Source organism: Zootoca vivipara, chromosome 13, assembly GCF_963506605.1.
Source record: "Zootoca vivipara chromosome 13, rZooViv1.1, whole genome shotgun sequence".
Classification (NCBI taxonomy): domain Eukaryota; kingdom Metazoa; phylum Chordata; class Lepidosauria; order Squamata; family Lacertidae; genus Zootoca; species Zootoca vivipara.
Genome location: NC_083288.1, coordinates 7,614,885 through 7,642,096, shown reverse-complemented (window position 1 = coordinate 7,642,096; position 27,212 = coordinate 7,614,885). Strand labels below are relative to the sequence as shown.

General features: G+C 44.3%; 1 protein-coding gene across 2 annotated transcripts in view; it reads left to right on the top strand.

Annotated features, from left to right (window-relative positions):
* The window catches only part of EPHA5 (EPH receptor A5), a 216,686-nt gene that overhangs the window by 36,869 nt on the left and 152,605 nt on the right, over nt 1-27,212 (top strand). For both annotated transcript variants that reach the window (XM_060282232.1, XM_035135822.2), the window contains exon 3: nt 24,422-25,085. In XM_060282232.1, coding sequence (XP_060138215.1) covers nt 24,422-25,085 — 664 coding nt within the window. The remainder of the gene's footprint in view (nt 1-24,421; nt 25,086-27,212) is intronic.

Here is a 27,212-nt window from a genome sequence, read left to right as displayed (position 1 = left end):
TACTCCTCAAGTGTCCAGCCAGTGTCTGACATCGGGTCGGATCTTGTTACTCACTGGAGAAGATGAGCTCCATTTCCTTGAGTGCAGGGTGGGGACCAAAGGTGGACAAACTACCCCAGAAGGAGTACTACCCTTCCCCTAACACTCCATATCGTGTCCTCCCTCAAAGAGTGCACATGTTGCGATGGCACCTGGCAACCAAACCCTTGTGTTGTGGGTGGGTACGATTGGATAGCCACAACACCCAATTGGTAGGTCCCTTGATGCTGGGTTTAATCTGACCAATGGGACGCTAGCCAAATGGATCAAGGGACCTATACCACGTTTCTCCAAAAATAAGACACCGTCTTATATTTATTTTTCCTCAAAAAAACACATGGTGGCTTATTTTCAGGGGGTGTCTTATTTTTTTATTAACTATGGTACAGTTTAACCTACAAAGTTAAACTGCCTATCATTATGGCCTATTTCGGGGTATGGCTTATTTCGGGGTATGGCTTATTTTCAGAGAAACATGTCCCTCGATGCAGGGTTGAATCAAGCCAATGGGACGCAGGCTAAACGGATCAAGGGACCTATATATGCCAATGCATGTGACCCTGAGCTTTCTCTCTTGGTCAGTGCATCGGAACACCCGCCCACCTCTCCCTATATATAGGGCTTGTGCGCTTGACCTTGCTATGCCGTCGTGTGTCGTCTGTCATTGGGACAGCAGGAATTTCCCCCACTTGGCTGATTGGCTGGTGCCATTTGGGTTTCCCCTGCCGCATAGCAAATCGTCACAACTTGTAAGGTTGCGGATAGGCTCTGGTTCAGGTGATAGGGATGGGGGAATGCTCTCGCCATCCCTATGTGAAGGGGTATTCTGTTAAAGGAATCCAGGGACTCAATGGTTTGGTCAACCCTGAGAGGTGGAAGGACACTGGCGGCAGGAGGCCTCATTAGGGAAAGCACGCCTCGATTTAAGAACGGCTTTGTTTAAGAACGGACTTCCGGAACAGATTAAGTTCGTAAACCGAGGTACCACTGTAATAAGTTAGATATTAGTCTGTAGCTCTTGGAACACACCATCATGCAAAGATATCCATTTGCGTGTGGAGACCCTCTATCCCAGCCCTAGAAATAAATTCAGACATGACTCATATTTTTGGTTAGGTTTTTGGCAGAATTTAGGCCACAACTTTATTGATTACAAATCAAGTGAGTGGTTGCATAGGCTCTGGTTCGACTAGCTACCTAGGGTAGCACTGACTTAGGGCACACCTTGAGCCAGCAGCCAGGTACACACCACATGTGATTCCCCCACATGTGCCCAGAACACTGGATTAGGGCAACACCACTTGGTTAATACCAACCATCGGTCCCTGGATTCCCTTAAGAGGAATACCCGAATATATATATATATATATATATATATATATATATATATATATGGTGGTAAGGGATCATACCTCCCTATCAGCATGAACCAGAGCCTATCTGCCAACCTTACAAGTTGTGGCGAATTGCTATGCGGCAGGCAAAACCCAAGTGGCAACAGCCAATCAGCCAAGTGGGAAAAATTCCTGCCGTGCCCCTGCAACAACGGCAGATGACACACGACGGCATAGCAAGATCAAGCAAAAGCCCTAGAATTAGGGAGCGGTGGGCGAGTGTTCCGATGCAATTCAACTGGAGAAGGAGGATCTCTACGGTGAGTGCAGTGCTTAAATACTGGTCCATCTGACTCTTTGATTGGCAAGCCCTGAGCCCAATTGCATCCCGTCAGATGGACCACCAATAGGGTGTTGTGGCTGCTCCAATTCTCCCGTCCCAACACCTAGACCTGGTCTGCTGGGACCCGCCGCAACGCGCGCCCTCTCCTGCAGGGAGGACCCGGTTTGCATGTTATAATGTAATGTCAGTAGAAACATTTTTCATTTCTTGTTGAGTACAGGAGGTTTGTTTCTGGCTAAAAGTGAATATATAATTAATGTGAGGCTTTTATAATGTAAATAATATATGGCAATGAATGATCTTTTAATTAATACGCTTTGTGTTTTATTTAAAATGTGCTTTAGAACCCTTGGTGTGTAGGGAAGAGTAGCAAGACCATGTCCTTGTGGTCAAAATGTTCTTTGGTCCTGACCCTCACCCCAGACCCCACATGTCATGTGTGGATGTCTACACACAGAGACAGAGTTTATGTGTAGAAGCAACTCTCCTTCAAAAAGCCTGCTATTCTGTAAACCAGGGGTCCCCAGACTTACCGCGCAGTGGGCCGGTGCCCGCCGCGCCGACCGCGCGGCGGGCCGGAGGGCAGGGGAGTGCGCGCGCAGCGGGCCGGAGGGCGGGGGAGTGTGCGCCCGTGCGCATGCGCACACGCACACGGGCGGGGGGAAAAATCGCCGAAAATCGCTTGTGCGCATGCGTATGGGCCTCCCCCGACCCGGAAGTGCATCGGAAATGACCTCTTCTGGGTCGGGAGAGGCCCATACGCATGCGCAAAAAGGATTTTCGGCGATTTTTTGCCGATTTTTCTGATCGTCGCTGCGCCGCGCGCCATAAGAGCGGGCGACGGCAGCGGGCGGCGGGGGTCGTCGCGGGCCGGATTGGGAGGCCGATTGGGCTGCATCCGGCCCGGGGGCCGTAGTTTGGGGACCCCTGCTGTAAACTATCCCATATAGTGATGGTATTACATAAATAACTGCCCAAATTAGCAAAGCAACTTGCCCAGCTTAAACAACTCTAGAGGCAGAAACATAGACAAAGATTTTTTAATAATAAAAAAGCAGAGAGGGAGAAGTAAGAGTGGGTAATAATAATAATAATAATAATAATAATAATAATTTCATTTCTATGCCGCTTTATATTTTTAAGGGGGAAAAAACCTCAAAGCGGTTGACAACCTACATTAAAACATTTGACAAAACAATCTAGAATGAAACAAATACGAAGTATACATTCAAAGCAACGTAACGGGCAACTAAAATATTATCTTTAAAGATTTCAAAATAAAACATTTTGAAGGAGTCAACTACAAACTGCACATTTGTCACAGCAAAGTTAACCAGAAAAGATACCTTAAACATTTTTTTAAAAAAACATTACTAAATGATGTCAAATATAAAATGCACCTTTAAACCAGCATAATTAGCAAGAGAACATAGGACCCTGTATCGTGAATTTTTAAAAAAAGTTTTACATTTTTTTATGTGCTGTAAGCAACCCAGAGCGGCTGGGGAAACCCAGCCAGATGGGTGGGGTATAAATAACAAAACTTTTAATGTTGTTGTTGCTGCTGCTGCTGCTCTTGCTGCCAATCTTGCCCATAGTGGTTCATGATGGTTGGCGGCTGTGTAAGCTCAGGCTCGATGACCTGGGTCTGCACTAAGAGACGGGCAAAATGGTAGACTAGGCTAGGCCAATTCTTTCTGCTCTTTCCACTGCCGTTTGGTATCCTCCTACCTCTCTTTCATGTTTAGTTAGATCATAGAATCATAGAATCATAGAGTTGGAAGAGACCACAAGGGCCATCCAGTCCAACCCCCTGCCAAGCAGGAAACACCATCAAAGCATTCTTGACATATGCCTGTCAAGCCTCTGCTTAAAGACCTCCAAAGAAGGAGACTCCACCACACTCCTTGGTAGCAAATTCCACTGTCGAACAGCTCTTACTGTCAGGAAGTTCTTCCTAATGTTTAGGTGGAATCTTCTTTCTTGAAGTTTGAATCCATTGCTCCGTATCCGCTTCTCTGGAGCAGCAGAAAACAACCTTTCTCCCTCCTCTATATGACATCCTTTTATATATTTGAACATGGCTATCATATCACCCCTTAACCTTCTCTTCTCCAGGCTAAACATACCCAGCTCCCTAAGCCGTTCCTCATAAGGCATCGTTTCCAGGCCTTTGACCATTTTGGTTGCCCTCCTCTGGACACATTCCAGCTTGTCAGTATCCTTCTTGAACTGTGGTGCCCAGAACGGGACACAGTACTCCAGGTGAGGTCTGACCAGAGCAGAATACAGTGGTACTATAACTTCCCTAGATCTAGATCTACATGCACGCTCTACATGCACACTCAGTGTGCCGGAAGACTGCTACATCTCTGCTTGTAACATTGCGGGAGGATATACGGAAACTGTGCAGAACCCATGGCGTATTTCAGGGGCCCTGAGCATGGCTCTCACCATGTTATGACCTTCCCAGTGGGTTGTTGGCTGGGTGGCAGCACAATTGTGGTAAGAAATGGATTGGGCCCAGAGGCACTGTGGGGTTTGTTTGGAGTGCAGGGCCGTTATTTTTTTAAAAAATGTAAAAATAAAAAGGTTGCTGGCAGGAGGGGACGCCAGCATTCTGGGTGATGTAAAAAGGTAAAAAGATACAGTAATGGAGCCCTGGATGGTTAAGTCCAGTCAAAGGCAACTATGGGGTTGTGGCGCTCATCTCACTTTCAGCCCGAGGGAGCCACCGTTTGTCCACATATAGAAACCAGAGCGCATGGAAACTCCATTTACCTTCCCGCCGGAGCGGCACCTGTTTATCTACTTGTACGGGCATGCTTTCATAGAATCAATCATAGAATCATAGAGTTGGAAGAGACCACTAGGGCCATCCAGTCCAACCCCCTGCCAAGTAGGAAGCACCATCAAAGCATTTCTGACAGATGGCTGTCAAGCCTCTGCTTGAAGACCTCCAAGAAGGAGACTCCACCACACTCCTTGGTAGCAAATTCCACTGCCGAACAGCTCTTACTGTCAGGAAGTTCTTCCTAATGTTTAGGTGGAATCTTCTTTCTTGTAGTTTGAATCCATTGCTCCGTGTCCGCTTCTCTGGAGCAGCAGAAAACAACCTTTCACCCTCCTCTATATGACATCCTTTTATATATTTGAACATGGCTATCATATCACCCCTTAACCTACAAGCAGGAAACACCTTCAAAGCATTCTTGACTTATGCCTGTCAAGCCTTTCGAACTGCTAGGTTGGCAGGAGCTGGGACAGAGCAACGGGAGCTCACCCCGTTGCAAGGATTCGAATCGCCGACCTTCCAATCGGCAAGCCCAAGAGGCTCAATGGTTTAGATGTTGACCTTGAAAACATTGGCACATACGGACTTCCGGTGAGCTGCGGCCATCGAAGGAAGCGCGGGATAGCCCTCCGGGGAATCCCGAACTTAACGGAGCCTTTAGAGGTCACGCGAAGGCTCCGCGGACCTCAAAAACCTCAGGGGGGGTTACCCTGAGTGTCGTGGCACCCAGCAGCGCCCTGCGTGCTCTCCTTCACCCGGTTTTTACTGCGTGGGAGCCGGGAGAAGGATTGAGCTGCGGGCGCGAAGGGGGAGAGACCACTGACTCCGTTAAGTGCAGTCTCTGGCTTCCGATGGTAAGCAGCAAGCTTCCTTAAATTATAATTAATCTGAGGAATAAAGAAGGCTGAAATAAATTCTGGATTGAAGTTAACAATCGGATTGATGAAGCTGTGGGGCGCAAAAAGGGAGTCCGTCCCAACAGCGGGGAAAAATGGCGCAGAGAAGTGATCGTAGGAGCTGAGCGACGGAAAGTGAAACTGTTTGCCTGCGGAGTGAGTTTTTCAGAAGTCCTTGATTACATTGTAACAAGGCAATTTTTTGAGGGTGGAAAAGAATTGCTTAGAGCTTTTATATTGTTACCTTGTCCCTTTCCTGGGGGTGGAACTGCAAGCGATCTGGGAACTTTATATTTTCTGCGCTCTAGCCCTGAATGCAGAGGAGCTTTGAGTTGCCTGAGTGCTTTGCTTGTATCGCTGCAGCACCGAAGGGGAGAAAGACGGAGGCTGCCCTTTTTTTTTCTTTGCTATAATTAAGAACAAAGTAAAAACGTTTCCCACCAGCTGAGAGGCTGGAAAGGGGGGGTCGACTTTGGATTAAGCCAGCAAGTGGCTGAAGAGGGGTTTATTGCTGGGGAACTGCGGATCTGGGATTCTCCCTTATTTGGATTAAGCCTACAAGTGGCTGAAGTATTTGGCTTCTTTTCTCTCTCTTTTTTTGGGTTTTTGGAGCGAACTGTGGATTAAGCCTATAAGTGGCTGAAGAGTTGCGAGACTTGGTTTCTTTGTTTCAGGTTTCAAGGGTGCTTTGACTGCTGGAGGGATAAAGAAGGAACTTGCTAGAAGGGTTTGATTTAATGTAACTAGAAACTGCTGGTTCTCTGTCTCTGGGAGTGGAAAAGTACTGGAAAGACTTGAGGTTTCAGAGTAATCCACCCAGTGGCAGACGGAATAACTGTTGATTTTAGGTATTGGAATTTATTACAGCGCCATCTGGGGGTGGTTGGGTTATTGCAGGTTAACTGTAGGAATTTATTAATACTGGTCCCCCTAGTGGTGAAGAGGGGAATTTCCCCTCTTTCCTGTTTTTTGTAGAAGAATGGCTGGTAAAGAAGAAAGGAAGGCAGCAAGCACACCAAAAGATAGAAGAGGTTCAAAGCAAGAAGAAGTCAAGGATTTAGAAGCTCTATGGCAAAAAATTAAAGATGAATTTAAACACAGTGAACAACGAATGGATAAAAAATTGGGAGAGATCGATAAGAAGATTGAAGGAGCTGTGGGAGAATTATCAACTCAAATAAAAGATTTGTCGGTGAGATCCAAAACAATGGAAGAAACAATCAAGAAGACCCAAAAGGAGGTAAAGGAGGTTAAAAAAGAGACTGACAAAGTGAAAGATAGTATGAAGAAAATGGACCGGGCACATGAACAAATGCTTGATAATTTGGCATTAATTGAAATGAAGCAAAGGCAATTGAATTTGAAATTAAGGGGTATCCCTGAAGAATCGGGAGAAGATATTAAGTCAAGGATAATTGCCGAATTGGCGAAATGGATGGGAAAGACGGATGAAGAAGTGAGCCAGACAATTGTGAATGTATTCAGAATTAAGGTAAAATCAGCAAAGGCCAAGGCAAGGAAAGCACCTGGTGATTGCGTGGTGGTTCTCAATACAATGGAGATGAAAAATGAGATTTTAAGTTTGAGCTTCACCAACAAGCTAATCATCGGAGGCAAGCCTATAATCGTGTTTAAAGAAATTCCTGGAAGATTTTTGAAAAAACGTGACAATTATAAAGCAATGGTGGCCCTGCTTAGGAAAAATGGAATCCAGCATAGATGGGAATACCCCGAAGGAATAATGTTTTTTTATAAAGAGAAAAGACATGTGCTGAGAAGTATGCATGATATTGGGAAATTCTTGAGAAAGTACGAAAAATTCTTGGGAGAGCTGAGCCCAGACCTGGTTATCCTAGCTGAAGCGACTGCAGAAGAGGAAGAAGAACCAAAACCACAAAGAAGGAGAAGAAAGAAAAAAGAAGGAGAGGAAGAGAAATCAGAAGAAGAACAGGAAAAAGAGGAAGAGGATAAAGAGTCAGAGAGTGAAGAAGAGGAAGAAGATAAAGATTTAAGTAAAGAACCCGACCAAGACTAGGTAAAATCCTATCTTCCTGATATTAGGAAGTAAAATGGCATCATTGAAGATACATACTTGGAATGTACATGGATTGAATAATAAAGTGAAAAGAAATAAAATTGATCATATTTTGAAGAAGAAAAATTTGGATATAATCTGTCTTCAGGAAACACATGTGGCGAAAAAACACAATTATATTCTTAGAAATAAAAGGTTGGGTAAAGAATTTATAAATTCAGTAGAAAATAAAAAGAGAGGAGTGGTTTTGTACATAAAAGACAAATTGGACCCAAATCTGATGTTTAAAGATGAAGAAGGAAGAGTGATAGCGGTCCAAATATCGACCCAAGGAGAAAAAATGTTGGTGGTGGGAATTTATGCACCGAATGAAAACAAAGCGGAATTTTACAAGAATTTGGAAGAAAGGTTAGCAGAGTATATGGACCAAAAGATAGTGCTTATGGGTGATTTCAATGGAGTGACAGTACCAGAATTGGACAGGACAAAGAAAAGGAAGAATGAAGGCAAGTTACCAAAATCCTTCTTTGAATTGGTAGAAAACCTGGGCCTAGTGGATATTTGGAGGTTAAAGCATCCTACGCTTAAACAGTTTACATTCTTTTCAGAACCAAATCAAAGTTCTGGAAGAATAGATCATATATGGATCTCCAAGGAACTAGTACCCAGGGTGAGTAAAATAGAGATAATACCACGAACATTATCAGATCACAATTCAATATTTATGGAAATGAAAAGCAAAGATCAGAATTCCTTTAGGTGGAGAATGAATGAGGAGCTTTTCGAAGATAAAGAGGTGGTAGAAAAAGCTAAGAATATCCTGAAAGATTATTTTCATTGGAATCTACATAAAGACACTGGACTTGATATGGTATGGGATGCAAGTAAAGCAGTAATGAGAGGCTTTCTAATACAGCAAAACAGTTTCCTGAAACGAAAGAAAGAAAAGAAGAAGGAGGAAATCCTGAAGTGCCTCATGGAAAATGAGAAAAACCTGATAGATAAACCAGAGAATCAACAAATCAAATATAACATAAAGATGTTACAGACACAATTCTCTATGTTGATCAGTCAGGAGATAGAATGGAAAATAAAGCAGATGAGACAAAAAAATTTTGAATCAGCGAATAAAACAGGAAAATTATTGGCATGGCAATTAAGGAAACGTCAAAATCAAAATATGATAGTGAAGATAAATATGGAAGGAAAAGTGACTGAGGAGCCAAAGGAAATAAAGAAAGCCTTTCAAAAGTTTTACAAAGAGTTGTATTGCAAAAAGAAAGAAGAGGAGAAGAAGATCAGTGATTATTTAAGCAAACATGGATTGAAACAAATCCCAGAAGAGGAAAGAAAGAAACTCAATAACAGGATAACAAGGCAAGAAGTACACCAGGCAATATCGAGAATGAAAGTAGGAAAAGCCCCAGGACCAGATGGATTATCAGCAAAATATTATAAAGTTTTAAACGGACAGCTGATACCGATTTTAGAAGAAGTGATGAATGATATTCTTGCAGGAGGAAAGATCCCAAATACATGGAAGGAAGCGTATATTACATTGATTCCAAAACCAGGAGCGGATGGATTAGAAGTCAGAAATTATAGACCAATTTCTTTATTGAACAACGATTATAAGCTGTTTGCAGACATTATGTCCAAGAGATTGAAAGAAGTTTTGAAGGAAATGATATATAAGGATCAAGCTGGTTTTCTTCCTGGTAGACAGTTAAAGGACAACGTCAGACATATAATAGATGTAATAGAATATCTGGAAACCAAGATAGATAAGCCAGCAGTATTAATGTTTGTGGATGCAGAGAAAGCATTTGACAATATATCTTGGCAGTTTATGAAGAAAAATCTGGAATCAATGGTTGGCAAAGATTCTTTTTTGAATGGGATTGAGGCAATATATTCAGAACAAAAAGCAAGATTGATAATTAATAACACATTAACGGAATATTTTGACATCACAAAAGGAACTAGACAGGGGTGTCCCTTATCCCCTTTATTATTCATCATGGTCCTGGAAGTACTATTGAATAGATTAAGAGATCTTCCAACTATTAGAGGAATTAAAGTAGGTGCAAAGCAATTTAAAGTGAAAGCCTTCGCGGATGATTTGGTCTTAACTCTAGAAAATCCTAATGAAAGTGTTGCAGCGGCTATAGAAGAAATTGAGAAATTTGGACAATTAGCAGGATTTAAATTAAATAGACAGAAAACAAAGGTGATGGCAATGAATATGACGAAAGAGGAAAAGCAAGAGTTACATCTAAAATATGGGTTTGATGTGGCAAAAAAAGTAAAATACCTTGGAATATGGATGACAGCAAAGAACATTAATTTATATAGTGATAATTATGAACCAGTATGGAGAGAAATAAAGAAAGACCTGGAAAGATGGACTAATATGAACATGTCATTCTTAGGAAGAATAGCAGCAATTAAGATGAATCTCTTACCTAAAATGTTATTCTTATTTCAAACTATACCTGTGGTGAAGGGTACAAGACAATTTCAAGAATGGCAAAAGATTTTGTCAAGATTTCTCTGGCAGGGGAAAAAACCTAGAATAAAACATAAAATCTTGGTAGACAGAAAAGAAAGAGGTGGTTTCTCCCTGCCAGACTTAAGACTTTATTATGAAGCGTCTTGTATGTGTTGGATTAAAGAGTGGATAACGTTGAAAAATACTGACCTGCTAGATTTGGAAGGTTTTAACAATAGATTTGGGTGGCATGCATATTTATGTTATGACAAAAAGAAGTCTCATACTGGGTTTACCAACCATGTGATAAGAAGATCTCTGTACGAGGTGTGGGAAAGAAATAAAATGCTGTTAGAGACCAAAAAACCATGGTGGGTTTCACCAGCAGAGGTATTAACAGTGAAGAAAGTAAATATGGAGGGGAGGTGGGCCACTTATGAGGAAATTTTGATAAGAACTGATAAAGGATGGAGACTTAAACCCTATGAAGAAATTAAAGGAGTTTTAACAGGATGGATTCATTACCATCAAATAAATGATGTTCTTAGGGAAGATAGGAAAATAGGTTTTGAGGATAAAAGGTCCAAATTCCAAATAGAAGTGCTAGAAGGCAAAACAAAGCTTCTGTCAAAAATGTATAATTTGTTATTAGAATGGTATACGAAGGATGAGTTGACAAAAGATGTGATGATCAAGTGGGCAAAAGATTTTGGGCACAATATTGATTATGACGCGTGGTTGAAATTATGGACTCAAACGTTGAGATTTACAGCATGTACTGCTTTGAAAGAAAATGTGTATAAGATGATGTACAGATGGTATTTAACACCAGTTAAATTAGCCAAAATGTATAGAATGAGTGACAAAACTTGCTGGAAATGTAAAGAGAGAGATGGTGAATTTTATCATATGTGGTGGACATGCGATAAGGTAAAAAGATTTTGGGAGATGTTATATAATGAGTTGAAAAAGATGTTTAGATATACTTTCCCAAAAAAACCCGAAGCATTTTTACTAGGAATAATGGGAGGAGAGATTAGAAAAGAAGATCAAGTATTGTTTATGTATGCGACAACCGCGGCTAGGACTTTGTTAGCCCAAAAATGGAAATTACAAGAAATTCCAACGATTGAGGAGTGGCAGATTAAAATGATGGACTATGCTGAACTCGCAAGGATGACTTGCAAGATCCGCGACCAGGGGGAGACAAGGTTTCAAAAAGACTGGAGTAAATATGTGGATTATATGGAGAAAAACTGTAGATCTTTAAAAACACTTGCAGGATTGAAATAAATCCTATGAATTGACCAAACAGTCAAAAAGGAACTGCAAAAATGTAGTAAACAAGAAACCCGCATGAAGGGAGGGGGGGAAGTCGTAGCTCGGCAGAGCAAAATGTTAGATGAAAATTTATAATGTTGTGTATAAAAGAATGTTTTTTTATTATTTTAATTGGATAAATTGGAAATTGAATAAAAAATTATTTTAAAGAAAACATTGGCACATACTAGTCTCTCTTCAATGTTCCTTGACTCTTTGTTTGGCCAGCTGGCTCTTAAGTTGCCAGAGGTGGAACGCCACATTCTAGGGATTCCACATTCTAGGGAGAATTGTTGCTTTCCAACTTTCCTTATCAGCTCCTGGAATGTTTGGCTAACTGTGTCAGATTGCAATGCCAGATTAGATGGATTTTTTCCCCCTAACCCAGCAAGGCATCTGCATGCTTGGTTTAGCTAGGAGGACCCACTGGACTTCATCCTGGGAGAGAGGTGGCTGAAATCCCTACTGGGCCATAAATCCCTCGAGCATCTCCTCAGCCTTGGATCCCTGTGTGACAAATAGCTGTGCATTTGGGGGGCCCTCTTGCCTGCCATACAGTATGCAGCGCAGGCTGTGTTCCTGAGCCATTTAATGCAGCTCACGGCATCCAGACAGAGAAGACTTCGCTGTTTATTAGGGGATATATATAATCATTTAAGCCTGACTAAGCTTCAAAGCCCTAATGCGGGTGTTTGGCCAACAGAAATGAGATGTAAATTTGCACTGAATAGCCACTGATTACAGAAAGATGATTAATGAAAGATTTGAAATTGATTTATGGCTGCAGTTGTCAAGGCCTTAGCCACGATTGTAATATTATCTGCGCGAAAAGCTCTTGGCAAATTAGAGACAAGGGAGGCAGGGTGAAATAACAGGTTTTCTGTCAAAGGACCGCTGCATTGTGCGGTTCTGTTGTCTGGTCTTGAATGACACAGGGCTGAGACCTTTTGTTTTGTGTGCCAAAAGATTGCAGCATACAGAGAGGCCTGTGTTTTCTAAAGTACTAGGAGAGCTGAAGGAGTCACAGCATTTCCCTTAATGGGCCTGCAACTAACCCCCCCCCCCATTTTGTTTGGGTCTCTCAGGCAATATGAGAAACTAAGCGGCAATAAGCTGAAGCATGTTTTCCAGGAAAGTTTGGGGGAAGATTATTGGTGTATATTCAACATTTGTGTGCAGTCCTTTTTCAAGCCCACAGCTGAGATACCCAAGAGCAATAAATTTTGACTACCCTTACTGGCTAGCTGAATATTTGTCAGCAGCTTCCCCTGCTTTCCCAAAAGAACAGAGAACATACTCTCCAACATTTCTCCGATGAAAATATGGACGTCCTATTCCATAACAATAACAATAGCAATAATTTCATTATTTATACCCCACCTATCTGATTGGGTTGCACCAACCACTTTGGGTGGCTCCCAATATGTGTGTGTAATTTTTAATTTTAATGTATTTAGTCTTGTTCTTAAGTTGTATTTTAATCAGTTGTTTTATATCTAGTGTTAGCTGCCCTGAGCTGGGGAGGGCGGGGTATAAATAAAATATTATTATTATTATTATTATTATTATTATTATTATTTAAATATAATAAAACATGTAACTTTTTTTTTAAAAAAAAAACTTCCCTATCCAGGGCTGCCTTCAGATGTCTTCTAAAGGTTGTATAGTTACAGTACATCTCCTTGGCTCGGGGGTTGTATAATTCCACACCCTCCAACATTTCTCCGATGAAAATAGGGACGTCCTACTATATCCTTCAGGGGGACCCAGGTGGCGCTGTGGGGTAAACCACTGAGCCTAGGGCTTGCTGATCAGAAGGTCGGCGGTTCGAATCCCTGTGACGGGGTGAGCTCCCGTTGCTTGTTCCCAGCTCCTGCCAACCTAGCAGTTCGAAAGCACATCAAAATGCAAGTAGATAAATAGGAACCGCTCCAGTGGGAAGGAAAACAGCATTTCCATGTGCTGCTCTGGTTTGCCAGAAGCGGCTTTGTCCTGCTGGCCACATGACCTGGAAGCTATATGCTAGCTCCCTCGGCCAATAATGCGAGATGAGCGCGCAACCCCAGAGTCGGTCACGACTGGACCTAATGGTCAGGGGTCCCTTTAGCTTTACCTTACTTTATCCTTCAGCATTTCTCCAATGAAAATAGAGACACCCTACGGAAAAGTGGGACATCTCGGGTCCAGATCAGAAACCTGGACAGCTTCTGTAAATCCAGGACTGTCCCTGGAAAATCGGGACACTTGGAGGGTCTGGGAGAATTGCCCCTGACCTTGGGCTAAGTCTGTGAAATGCTGGTGAGGTCAGGGTGGGCTCTATCCAGCTTGGAGCTGGGAAAGGAACCCAGAAAACAAGCCCCTGCCAACAGAACTCTTCAAAGTTGGGAGGGCAGGGCATAAAATACACCTGACAGGTACACTGAGCCTGGAATGCTGCTTTAAAAGGAATTGCATTCTCTGCTGGCTACTTTGCCACCCTTACGTTGGAAAGGGTCTTTCAAACACACAGCGTAGAGCCATTTCATGCAATCTCAACGAGCCTCTTCTTTTGAACCAGCGAAGGATGTTCTTTTTCATCAGTTCGCTCTCCAGCATTCAAGGCATTCCACTTTGGGAAAGGAGGGGTGGGTGGGAAATTCACACAAACGGCGGTGGCAAGAAAGGTGACTATTTGCCGGCTTAATATAGCTATCTGCGCCACTGCAGACAAGCAGAATCTGAAGGAGGTCTGAAAACGCAGCGCAGCCTCAAAGCTGCACCCCGTTCTCCTCCTTTTTCTAGCCCTTTACTTTCCTCTTGTGGGCGAGCTGTCTGCACACTCGCGTGCCTAGCCTCCAAATCAAGGAAGCGTCCCTTCCCTTCCCCAAAGCACATGAAACGAATGAATTTTGATTGTGTTTAACTGTGACCCTGGCCTAGGAAAGGGTTGATGGGACAGGAGAGCAAACGAGGCTTGCTACCAATCTGGGTGCCGTTGCGTTGAAAAGTGTGCCTGGTTTTATAAGGGTGGCGGCGGCTGGTGCAGGTTGGAAAGCGGTTTTTAAAAACTGCAGGGAAAAAACATCTTCTGCAGCAGTGCTCCCGAGAAATGTGTAAGGATAGCAGGGGAGGTTAATGAGAATCTGAGCCTTGAGGCAACCTGGAGCATTAGTCAGGCCTCCAACTTAAATGCTAGGTTTGGTCCCTTGATATTCCGTATGAACCTGGCATTCCATGGTATAAATGAGCAAATTCTGTTGGGCACTATGATCAGGTCTTATCAGATTTTTTTAAAAAAAAATATTGAGAAAACTTAATCCATATTTTAAATATTTATGATTCTGAGCTGTTGCAATCTCTCTCTTTTTTTTAAAGTCCCGTATTCCATCTGCTGTTTTTTTGCTTAATATTTCATAAGTTTATTAATACGAAGCGCAGTCTAGTTGGGGAAAATATTTTACTTATCATGTGCAGTGTGCCTGTGCCAAATATCCTGATTTTCTGGCTTTGTAGAATCAGTCCCTTTCGCTGTGTTTTTCAGAGCAACATCTGCTCAGTTTCAATTGCATTTTCCAGTTAACTCTAATTGGAAGTTGGGGCGCAGTTGGATGCAAGCTGGCCCTGAAAATGGGACCGGCTTTTCAGTGTTAATAAAGGCCCAAGGCACACACCCACTTTGTGGTAACTAAAACTAAATAAATAAGCAAACTCTGATGACCGATGCCTGGGGGAAGTCCAGATTTGGAGTTTGAAAATGGGGTTTCCTTGCAGCCAAGGTGTATGTATTGTTATGAATCTGGGTGTGAAAGATGCCCTAAATTCCAAATTAAGCTAGTGGTTGAATTTATGTAGGTTTGGCATATTAAAGCCAGGAAGTAGCCAGACTCGTGTTTCTAGGATAGACCCAAGTGTGTATTTGAGCCATGCTAGACCTTGCCAATCCTTTAATTAAGCCAAGTGGTAGAGCTGATTAAGCCAGGACTGGCCTGCTGTGTGAGGTGTTAGGTTGGGGTAATGGGTTATTAGCAATATCATAGAATCGTAGAGTTGGGAGAGACCATGAGGGTCATCTAGACCAACCCCCTACAGTGCAGCGATCTTTCACCCAACACGGGGCTTGAACCCATAACCCAGAGATTAAGAGTCTCTAACAACTGAGCTATCCAGTACCAGGGATCAAAGAACCTCACCATAGAGGGCAAAGAGGTGAGACCCCTTTCACTGGAGCTATCCAGTTCCAGGGAACTGAGCTATCCAGTTGTTGTTGTTGTTGTTGTTGTTGTTGTTGTTGTTGTTGTTGTTTAGTCGTTTAGTCGTGTCTGACTCTTTGTGACCCCATGGACCAGAGCACGCCAGGCACTCCTGTCTTCCACTGCCTCCCACAGTTTGGTCAGACTCATGTTGGTAGCTTTGAGAACACTGTCCAACCATCTCATCCTCTGTCGTCCCCTTCTCCTTGTGCCCTCCATCTTTCCCAACACCAGGGTCTTTTCCAGGAAGTCTTCTCTTCTCATGAGGTGGCCAAAGTATTGGAGCCTCAGCTTCACAATCTGTCCTTCCAGTGAGCACTCAGGGCTGATTTCCTTCAGAATGGATAGGCTTGATCTTCTTGCAGTCCATGGGACTCTCAAGAGTCTCCTCCAGAACCATAATTCAAAAGCATCAATTCTTCGGTGATCAGCCTTCTCTATGGTCCAGCTCTCACTTCCATACATCACTACTGGGAAAACCATAGCTTTAACTATACGGACCTTTGTCGGCAAGGTGATGTCTCTGCTTTTTAAGATGCTGTCTAGGTTTGTCATTGCTTTTCTCCCAAGAAGCAGGCGTCTTTTATTTTCGTGACTGCTGTCACCATCTGCATGTCGTGGCGAAGGGGCTTGAATAACTCAGAGAAGCTATGAGCTACGCCATGCAGGGCCACCCAGTATGGACAGGTCATAGTGGAGAGTTTTGACTAAATGTGATCCACCTGGAGAAGGAACTGGCAAGCCACTCCAGTATCCCTGCCAAGAAAACTCCATGGACAAAGACAACAGGCATATAAAAGAGCTATCCAGTACCAGGGATCAAAGAACCTCACCATAGAGGGCAAAGAGGTGGGACCCCTTTGACTGGAGAGATAAAAGCCAAGAGCTTAAAGAAAGCAGGGGAAGTGATGTGGGCAGAAGCTTAGTGCAGAGTGTCGGGAGTTAAGCAGCAGAATTCCAAGCAGTTAGAAGCAGTGGGCTGGGGAGAGAGGGACAAATAGCCACATTTGAGAATGATGGGGTTGGAGTCTGCTTAAGTCAAATGCTTAAGAGCCAGAGCCTCTTGGGGTTCTGTGAACCCCTCCTACATAGGCTCAGCTTAGGGATGCGGGTGGTGCTGTGGTCTAAACCACTGAGCCTCTTGGGCTTGCTGATCTGATGGTCGGTGGTTCGAATCCCCGCAACAGGGTGAGCTCCTGTTGCTCTGTCCCAGCTCCTGCCAACCTAGGAGTTTGAAAGCACACCAGTGCAAAAAGCTAAATAGTTACCGCTGTGGCGGGAAGGTAAATGGTGCTTCCGTGTGCTCTGGCTTCTGTCATGGTGTTCTGTTGCACCAGAAGCGGCTTAGTCATGCTGGCCACATGACCCAGATAGCTGTCTGTGGACAACGCCAGCTCCCTTGGCCTGAAAGTGAGATGAGTGCCACAAACCCATAGTCGCTTTTGACTGGACTTAACTGTCCAGAGGTCCTTTACCTTTTTACCTTTAGGCTCAGGTTGTATATATGTGTCAATGACCGTATATCATAAAGACACCACAGTCTCCGCTGTGCCCCATTTTTCCAACAAGAAACTCAGACCCTGGGTATGTGTTTGGAACTCCCTGGAATATCTCACTGGAGCCAATGGGGTTCCCCTTCTACTCCTTGGAGAAAAAGGTGGGGTGTAGGTGCCATAAATAAGCTCATCTGCTTACCTGCTTCAGATAGCTGGAGGGGCCAGCCAGAAGCAGATATCAGTTGCCAATGTGGCACCCAGAGATCTCCATGTGGTTGCAGTTGGACCCGCACCAGTAACACAACACGCCTGGCGCCTGGCTAATTTCTATCACACTGATCAGGGTACAAAGGGATAGAGTGAGCAAAGGCTTTTGGGTGGCACTGAGACTTGTCATCCTAGCTTAAACATGTCAGAAACCCATAATTTGGGTTGCCAATGTGGGTGACTGGGTAAACTGTTTTAGGATACAGAACTGTGACCAGGAGGAGTTCTGATGGACTAGCTTGAAAGAAATGCACTGCTCGTGTATTGGGGTTGGGTCAAAGTGTGTTTGTGTTGTCATCTGTGTCATCCTTTGGGAGGGATTCTTTTGTGATTACACATCTGTGGTCGGATGGCTGTTTCTTGGGAAAGGATAGTGTTATGATTCTGGCAATATAACAGTCTGTTGGGCCCATTCATCCGGCCAAGGGTCATTTCATATTTCCGGGGGGGGGGGCAGATCCAGGGTTGCCCGATGCGTGGACCTGTGTGATGCACACATTTGCAAACCAAAATGCACTTGTCAGCCAAAAATGTATGGAGAAAATTCTGCACAGCCCCAAATGTACTGGGTAAATCAGGACACACACACACACACACACAGAGAAAACTAGTCTGAATCAGTTGATGTCACCGTTATACCGAATACAGATGGAAGACAAACCACACTATGAGTCATTAATACTTAATATACTGCTAGTCTGCCCCAGAAAAGGAGAGTACGTCCATTTTCTTATTTGGGCAACTCGCTTACCTCCATCATGCAGCAGCAAAATTAGCTACAAATGGTGGGGCGGTGGGCAGGTTCATATCCTAAATTTGGCTTTAAATAAACTCCTTCAGCCTCGATAGTTGGGATCTCTCTTGTCCTCTAGCAGGATAAGCAGCCAACCAATTTCCTACCTTTACAAATTGTACCTAGCCATTCAAGCAAACATTTGCCTTGACAGGAGTTGTTTTTGCAGGCAGCATTTTAAAATTAGCACTTGAACCTGAGGCTGGTCTGCCACATGCTGTGTGCCTTGTATTTTTAGTAGTACGTGTGATATCTTTGTCTTTATCACTGTGCATTTATATCTGAAGTGAATAGCGTGCTTTCATGATGGTTGGCAGGGACTGTGAGCCTCCCTCCCCCCTGTTAACTCACTCGCTTATTTTCGCCCCGAACACTTACGATTCAGAAATAGGCCTTGCTTATATAAATGATTTAACACCAGGTAATTGAAATGCATGTATGTTTTCCTTCTCAGGTTGTTAGAGACTTGGAAGAAACATTTAGCATCAAATTAATGTCACATGTTCTGTGGTTTAATCTCATAGATAGTTGAGTTACGGATCTTGCAGTCATGTGGCGCTGAGACAAATTGAACTGGGTAAAAGCCCTTCAAGTGTGCTGGAGTTTCTTTTTTTATGTTATGTTGTTTCCTAGCTGGTTTTTTCTTTTAAAACACTTTTCTGATTGTAAACATATGGCACTCCCTGCCATTGGATGGGGAGTGTGCCTCTAGTGTAGAGCTCTCAATCAATCAATCAATCAATCAATCAATCTGTCAGTCATTCAGTAAGGGCAGATCCTATTAATGGCTATTAGCCATGGTCGCGAAATAGCTCCTCCATATTCAGGGGTCTTAGGTGGAGCAGATGGGGATCATCAACCTGGGAAGCTAGCCCATTTGGGAGAAGAAAAACTCTGATCCTAAACCTCTGCTGCCTTGCGGGATATCTTCAGGAAAAGCAAAGGCTAAGGAGTGAGCCCTGCACAAATCTGGAGTGGAGTCCCTAAGATGGTTGGATGGGCATCTTGTATGCCTCCTTCTGGTAACTCCTGCAGCCAAAGGTAGTGCGCCACATATTGCTCTGTTTTCTTTCGGACCAACTCAGCGAGGCCGAGAGGGGAGTCTTGTCGTCTGGGCGGCCCAGGAGCTCTTAGCTGCCAAGTATCCCGTTTTTCGTGGGAAACCCCCGGATTTCAATCCATTTCCCGTTGTTCTCCCGAATGGAGAAAAATCCCGGTTATCCCTCGGATTTCCTACCTGCCAGGGAGCCTCCATTTTGGGTGCCGCTCTGCCCATGTGTGGGCACCGGAAATCGGGCAGAGCGGCACCGGAAGTCGCTTCTACGCATGCCCGACGGCCATCTTGGCAGATATGCAGGAGCTCCATACACACTGGCCCGGCTTGCACTCTGGCAAGATCATTTTGGTGCAGCACTGGTTTGACTTCACCCCTGGAGGATCACTCCATTGTCTCTTGGGACAGATGGAAGCCAACCAGGTGATAAAAACAGGGCTGCTGCCTTCAAGGCCTGCTTGTGGATTTTTTTCCTGGAAGCCTTTGACAGGCAAGTGTTAGAAACCAGAATCAGAATGCTGAACGAGAGAGATTTTTAGCCTGAGTAGTGATTTCATTTTGTTTCATTTAAAAGCATTCATACGCTGTTTAATATTTCAAAAAAATCTCTAAGCAGTGTACTGTCCAAAAACAAACAAATGATATATCACTGAAACAAAAATGCAACCTAAAACTAGTATAGCAGCAATGTTGAGCACCTTCTTATTATGTTGAAAAGTTTCATAACTCTTTCATCAGTTCAATGATTCCTTCTCTTTATTTCATTTAAAGCGAATTGATGTTTGGCATGTTAAATCCTTTTGCAGTGGGTGGGTAGTAATTGAAATCTCGGGAGGTAGCTGTAGTCTTGTTTGTGCTGCAGATATGAATGGCTTGGTGGTGGGAGGCGGACTGGAAGTTGCTGTCCTGCACTGAGATAGGAATCGAGGTACAATAATAGGGAAAGTTCAGGCTGCCTGGATAAGATATTGATGATCTCTCTTGTGGGTTTGCAGAGATAAGCAGCCTTCACTCACTAGCAGCAGCAGCAGCAGCTGCTTTTTCATCTCGTTTCCTTCTCAAGTAACTTTGCAGCAATGCCAGATGGGAGAGAAAGGGGCAGTTATTTTCACCTCTCCTGAATATTCTGAATGGCTGGTGGCAAGACCCCTGCTCCCCTTTATATATTGTTGTTAGGCAGACCTGAAAATTTGAGACCCATGTTCTCCTCCCCCTCCAGCTTTATAAGAAGAGTCCTGCTAGCCCAGGCACCCCCAAACTCGGCCCTCCAGATGTTTTAGGACTACAACTCCCATGATCCCTAGCTAACAGGACCAGTGGTCAGGGATGATGGGAATTGTAGTCCCAAAAACATATGGAGGGCCGAGTTTGGGGATGCCTGGGCTAGCCAGACCAAGGGCCCATCTATTCCAAGGGTGGGGAAGCTTTGGCTTTTCAGATCTTGCAGCTTCCATCATTCCATCCTGACCACAGACTGGGGCTGACGGCGTTTGGAGTCCAGAAACTCTGTGTGTGGGCAGCAGTCTCTCCAGCCCTTATCTATTCCAACAGTGTCCAGCCTTGTGCACCATCAAATTGTAGAGTTGGAAGGGACCGTGAGGGTCACCTAGTCCAGGCATAGGCAAACTCGGCCCTCCATATGTTTTGGGATTACAGTTCCCATCATCCCTGACCACTGGTCCTGTTAGCTAGGGATCATGGGAGTTGTAGTCCCCAAACATCTGGAGGGCCTGATCTAGTCCAACTCCCTGCAATGCAGGAATTGTTTGCCCAACGTGGGGCTCGAACTCATAACCCTGAGATTAAGAGTCTCATGCTCTGCCGGCTGAGGGGGCTAGAGTGTCGTGTACAGGTGCATGCAGAAGAGGCAGGGGAAGAAGAGCTGAGGTGAATATGTATGGGGACAAGGTGAGGGGGATAAGTGAAAAGAAGAAGAATAGATTGGGAATGGCTGTGTATCTGTTTTGTTATGCTACCCCACTTCAAGCTTCCAGCAGATGAAGTTCAGTGGCCCGCCTCCACACCACTGAGCATGTGCAGGGAAACCTAATTAGGAAACAACAACAGCAACAACAACATTTTCATTTTGTTTTACTTTTGCCATTGCTAATTGGGACGTTTCTGCTTTCAACCATTAGGTGGCCCTAAATAAGGCAAGTCACCTCCTCCATCTGTAAAATGGGCATGATTTTTTTGACCGTCATTATTATTATTATTATTATTATTATTATTATTATTATTTAAATTTGTATACTGCCCTCCATCCGAGGATCACAGGTTTGCAGTATGAAAAACACAAATATGAATAACATGGTAACAAGAAAAACAATACAGTGGTACCTCGGTTACAAACACTTTGGGTTACAGACACCGCTAACCCGGAAGTAGTACCTCGGGTTAAGAACTTTACCTCAGGATGAGAACAGAAACCGTGCACCGGTGGTGCAGCGGCAGCAGGAGGAGGCCCATTAGCTAAAGTGGTACCTCAGGTTAAGAACAGTTTCAGGTTAAGAACAGACCTCCGGAACGAATTACAATAAATTCATAACCAGAGGTACCACTGTAGTGTCTCTCCCCCACCCTTTAAAGGGCCATAGGTTGTTTGATCAGCCAAAAGCTAATTTGTGAGGATCAAGAGGTGGTGATAGTGGCAGTTGTGGTGACTAACTCCTCCCTTGCCCAAGTTGAATTTCACGCGAGAGATCACATGTGGTCCATAGATAGGGTTGCCAGACTCGATAGAGGACAGGACTTCTGTGCCTTTAATTGCCCTGCTCTCTTTTGAGTCTGGAAACCTTAAAGAGAAACCAGCAGACCCTTTGTTGAATTTCCAAGCAAAGGGTCTGCTGGTTTCTCTTTAAGGTTTCCAGACTCAAAAAGAGAGCAGGGCAATTAAAGGCACAGAAGTCCTGTCCACTATTGAGTCTGGCAACCCTATCCATAGACATTATGATTCTGCAGGTCGGTTGGCCACCTGCGGCATTGGCCAATATTCCTTTAGATCAGGCCCCTGCATCCTCATGCATGCCTCGCAGAAATAAATTGCTTGCTGGGCTGACTGGTGCCATCGTAGGTGCTCAGGAGGCTGTAAATGAGCCCTCACAATATCTGCAGCCGTTTCCAAAGCTGCTTCAACCAGATGCGGAGAGTAGCTTTCCGTTGGACCGCAACCTCTTGCCTGCTCAGCCTCTGGCTGTGGCAGAGACGAGCATGACAGCTGTAGCAAATATCCCTTGGCCAGAAGCAGAAAGGTAGTGCGATGAGTGAGCAGGTGGGCAGGCTGCAGAGAAGGCTGGTGGGAGGCTCTTCTCAAGCAGCTGTTACAGGAATTTCTATAATGATTTTTTTTGGGGGGGGTTACAGCATGCAGCATGTACCCCCCCTTTGTTCACACACAATGTCTCCTCAAAGCACCACATCACGAACGCCACCACAGAATATCCAATGTCGTTCTGCTCAGGGAAAAGATGGCTACTGAAGTGGGGACTTGGGGAACTGGTAAAAGGCAGCCATTATCCCTGAAACCTGGGATCAGGTAGACAACAACCTCTTGCACAAGAGATAACTTGCATCCTGACAAATGGGTGCCAGACAGGTAGTCAACCTGTGGACAATAGCAAACCATCAGGAATGGATTACGGTAGGTTCTTGGTGAGGACAAACCAGGAACTTGTAAATACTTCTATTGTCTTACTTGTGAGGTGGAGGTCAAGGGAAGGATGGGGGCAAACCTGATGCTCAGGTTTCCGTCACCAGACCCTCTCAATTTGTGATGTATTTGTGATGTATGCATGACGTAATTTTAGGGGTGTTGTGGGTATCTTTGTAAAACTGATAAAAGTGGGAGCCATCCTTTGTTCTGGGCTTCTTCTTGCTTCTCCCATGTGGTGGGTGGAAGTCCTGTTGCAACAGTCCTTTAAAATAATGACCAGGCCTACTGGCTGCTGTTTTGCTCCTATATTCCTGGCTGGTGTCTTTGTTTGGTAATCCAAGTGAGCCCAAGGATTTTCCTGTAACACGGCTTTGAGAACTGATAGCTAAAAGTCTCCCAGGAGCTTCTGGCCCTACAAAGTTCTGTTTGTGGGCTCCTTTGTGACTAGATCATTTTAAGAGGAGGAACCATTTGTTACTCATTTGTAACATGTGTGGTTTTGATGGATTGCTAGCCTAGGGCTTGTCAATCAGAAGGTCAGCGGTTTGAATCCCTGCGACAGGGTGAGCTCCCGTTGCTCGGTCCCTGCTCCTGGCAACCTAGCAGTTAAATAGGTACCGCTCCGGTGGGAAGGGAAACAGCATTTACATGCACTGCTCTGGTTTGCCAGAAGCAGCATAGTCATGCTGGCCACATGACCTGGAAGCTGTACGCCGGCTCCCTCGGGCAGTAAAGCGAGATGAGCACCACAACCCCAGAGTCATCTGCGACTGGACTTAACGGTCAGGGGTCCCTTTACCTTTTTACCAAAGTAGAAGTACGCAACATGAGGATGGAAGGAATCGTTGCGGCTAAGTAGTGTGGCGTAAGAGAACCAGTCAGAAAACAATGTGACTCTTCCTTAGTGGAGCTTTTATGAGAACATTGCTGGACACACAGGAGAGGCTGTTTGCTTCCTTGCGAACTTCACACGCCACAATAAACAATTTCTTCCCCATTGTCGAGGGAGCATCAAGCTAGAACGTATAATGCATTAATTGAACAGTAATGGGGTAGTTCAGCTTTTGATTTAAGTTTAACACTTCAGTAACTGGGAAAGGAAGAGCTTAATGGCAGGCATGTGGAAAACCAGGTGCCCTGGTGCCATAGGCAATTTGAAAAATTGGACCAGGTGACTGGTTCCTGGTTGCTGTAGAAGATAAGAAGCAGATTTCTCTGGCTTTCCATGTTTGCCTCTGTGTGTATGACCTGGGCATTTCCTCTTTTCATCCCCTCTGCAATTACTAACTGCATTCTCCCAGGGATTCTCAGAGCAATGTGGTAGAACCTCTTTTCGTGTTACGTCTCAGCTCTGGAATCTAAGAAGCAGTGGTAATGATGTGTCAGCATGTGCAAAGGGGGAGAGGTGGTCATAATGCGCCCAAAAGAACAGGATTCTTCTTACTGGCAGAATCAGGTCACATTTTCTCCCTCCCCCCTCTCCCCCCCACCTTCCCAATTTAGCTTTTAGAATATCTGGCAGACGCCCAACTTTTGCAAACATACTTCACTTCCGCTTACTGAGGTCTAGCACAGTTATCAACTTAGAATTACAGACATTTGCAATCTGTTTTTTTAAATGTGTGCTTTCATTTTTCTTCTTTTTTCTCCCCTCCCTCCACCCCCCCCCAATGTTTAGTGGGAAGAAATTGGCGAGGTGGATGAGAATTACGCGCCGATCCACACATATCAAGTGTGTAGAGTCATGGAACAGAGTCAGAACAACTGGCTTCTGACAAGCTGGATCTCCAACAAGGGAGCCTCTCGAATCTTCATTGAACTGAAATTCACCCTTAGGGACTGTAACAGCCTTCCTGGAGGTCTTGGGACTTGCAAAGAGACTTTTAATATGTATTATTTTGAATCGGATGACGAAGATGGAAGGAACGTGAAAGAAAACCAGTACATCAAGATTGATACCATTGCGGCAGATGAGAGCTTCACAGAGCTAGACCTTGGAGATAGAGTCATGAAGCTGAACACAGAGGTGAGAGATGTCGGGCCTCTGACCAAAAAGGGATTTTACCTTGCTTTCCAGGATGTGGGCGCCTGCATTGCGCTGGTGTCTGTGAGGGTGTACTATAAGAAGTGCCCTGTGGTCGTCCGGAACTTGGCCATCTTCCCCGACACCATCACCGGAGCGGATTCTTCTCAGCTTCTGGAAGTCTTGGGGTCGTGTGTGAACCACTCGGTGACAGACGAACCCCCAAGGATGCACTGCAGCGCTGAAGGGGAATGGCTGGTGCCGATTGGGAAATGCATGTGCAAGGCAGGCTACGAAGAGAAGAACAACACTTGTCGGGGTAAGGATTTAATGTTGGGAATAGTTTGGCTGGTGTAACTGGATGATAAGCTTCGAATGCTATTACATATGCAGATCCTTTATATAATGTCAGAGTGAATAGATACATACATGTGTTTTTATTTCACACATGCACATAGCAACATAGATGGAACTCTTGCAGTACATCAACACCCTACCTTTTTGGATGCGGGGGGCACTGTAGTCTAAACCACTGAGCCTCTTGGACTTGCCGATCAGAAGGTTGGCGGTTCAAATCCCCGCGATGGGGTGAGCTCCCGTTGCTCTGACCCAGCTCCTGCCAACCTAGCAGTTCGAATGCACGCCGGTGCAAGTAGATAAATAGGTACCGCTGCGGCAGGAAGGTAAACGGCGTTTCCATGCGCTCTGCTTTCCATTACGGTGTTCCATAAATGGTTTAGTCCTGCTGGCCACATGATCCAGAAAGCTGTCTGTAGAAAAATGCTGGCTCCCTCGGCCTGAAAGCGAGATGAGCGCCGCAACCCCGTAGTCACCTTTGACTGGACTTGACTTTCCAGGGGTCCTTTACCTTTTTAGCTTTACCTTCTCGGTGAAGGATCTTCATGCACTCAGCCACAAGTTGTCACTTGACAAATAACTGAGCAATGTGCACGCGTGCAAGAATTAGCCCTTAGTCGTCAAACTCTGAATTTTGCAATGCGAGGGTTCACACCGAGCCTCTTTAGAAGAGCTTCAGATGAGTAGGCAAGTGACATTGTTACTCTGCTTTTCTTAGATGGCTGTAAGCAGATGGCTGTGGCTGCATTTGAGTAGATGTCCATGGTTGTGTTAAGCTAGAAACAAATGTAGATTTGCATGTGGCCATGGACAGAGTCAGCCCTAAGGAAACAACTGGATTGCAAAGGTCCGGACACCTTGGTCTTGTTTTATGGGCTTGTGAGTACATCTATGTTTGCGGCAGCAGCCCATGGACAGAGTAAATTGTAATCTGGACCAAAACTGCACAGAAAGCAGACAAGGGCACCAAAGGATTGTTGTTATCTGTCTCTCAAGTTATAGCCTGCAATTTATGCTTAGTAAGTGGTTGCTTGTCGGCACCGATGAACTCCGGGTGTGTGGAGAAAGGAGTGCCTAGGTATAAAGGAAACCCATCATTTCATTATACAAATACACTTTGTACAAAAGTCCACTATATTCTTACAAACACTCTTGCAGTCTTCCATGGCTACCTCTGACCATCCAGTGTTCCATCAGCTGCTGATAATAATACACTTTTTGCTGTTTTGCCATTTTGCTTTGACTCATTGTAAATATGGCTTTCATCTGTCTTTGGCTATACTTGCCTATTGCCCTGGAGGTTGAGTTGCTTGTGCTATATAGATGGCCGTCTGGCGTTGCTTTAGTTGCAGTGTAACAATTTTGTTTTTACACTAATTATTATTTATTGTCGGTTGTCCTGGAAATGTAATTGAAGGGCAGCATAAAATTGCTTGTATTTATAAATGAACAAATGGGTTTTTTTTAATGACTAAGAAGCAACAGGGTCATTCAGGGAACTTGGTGAGTAGTGTTCTTTTAAATGTGTTAAGGATTTAGACCAAATAAGTTCCGTGTTGCATAAGATGGCCAGAAATTTTCTCCTGCCCCCCCCCACGAACATCTTGCCATGCAAATGGGGGTGGCAATGGGTGCTTCAAATCAGGTGCACAACTTTATGGAATCCAACAAGGAAATCTGTGAACAGAACTCTACCTTCATGTGTGGGCATGCATCACTTGTCGAATCGAATTGCAGATTTTAATACATTTTTGCTGTTAATTTTTTCTGGACTGTTTATTTATTGATTAAATCAAGGCATAGGTAATTTTATGTGATTGCCAAGTTTGTTTGTTTTTATTTTAAAGAAATGAACCATAAATGAAAGGACAGCACTGTGTATGTCACCTGATTCTAAAAGTACTGGGGTATTCCTAATCTTTGACTATTCGATGAAAGGAACACCGGCTATATTTTACCACTTACAAAGCAAATTGGCAACGGTAGTAGCACTTTTGACTGACTTGGTCATCCCTGTTCACATTTGCAAAATGATCGCGGATACTTTATCAAAAGTAAAGGAGGCTGTTATTTTTATGATGCAAATTCC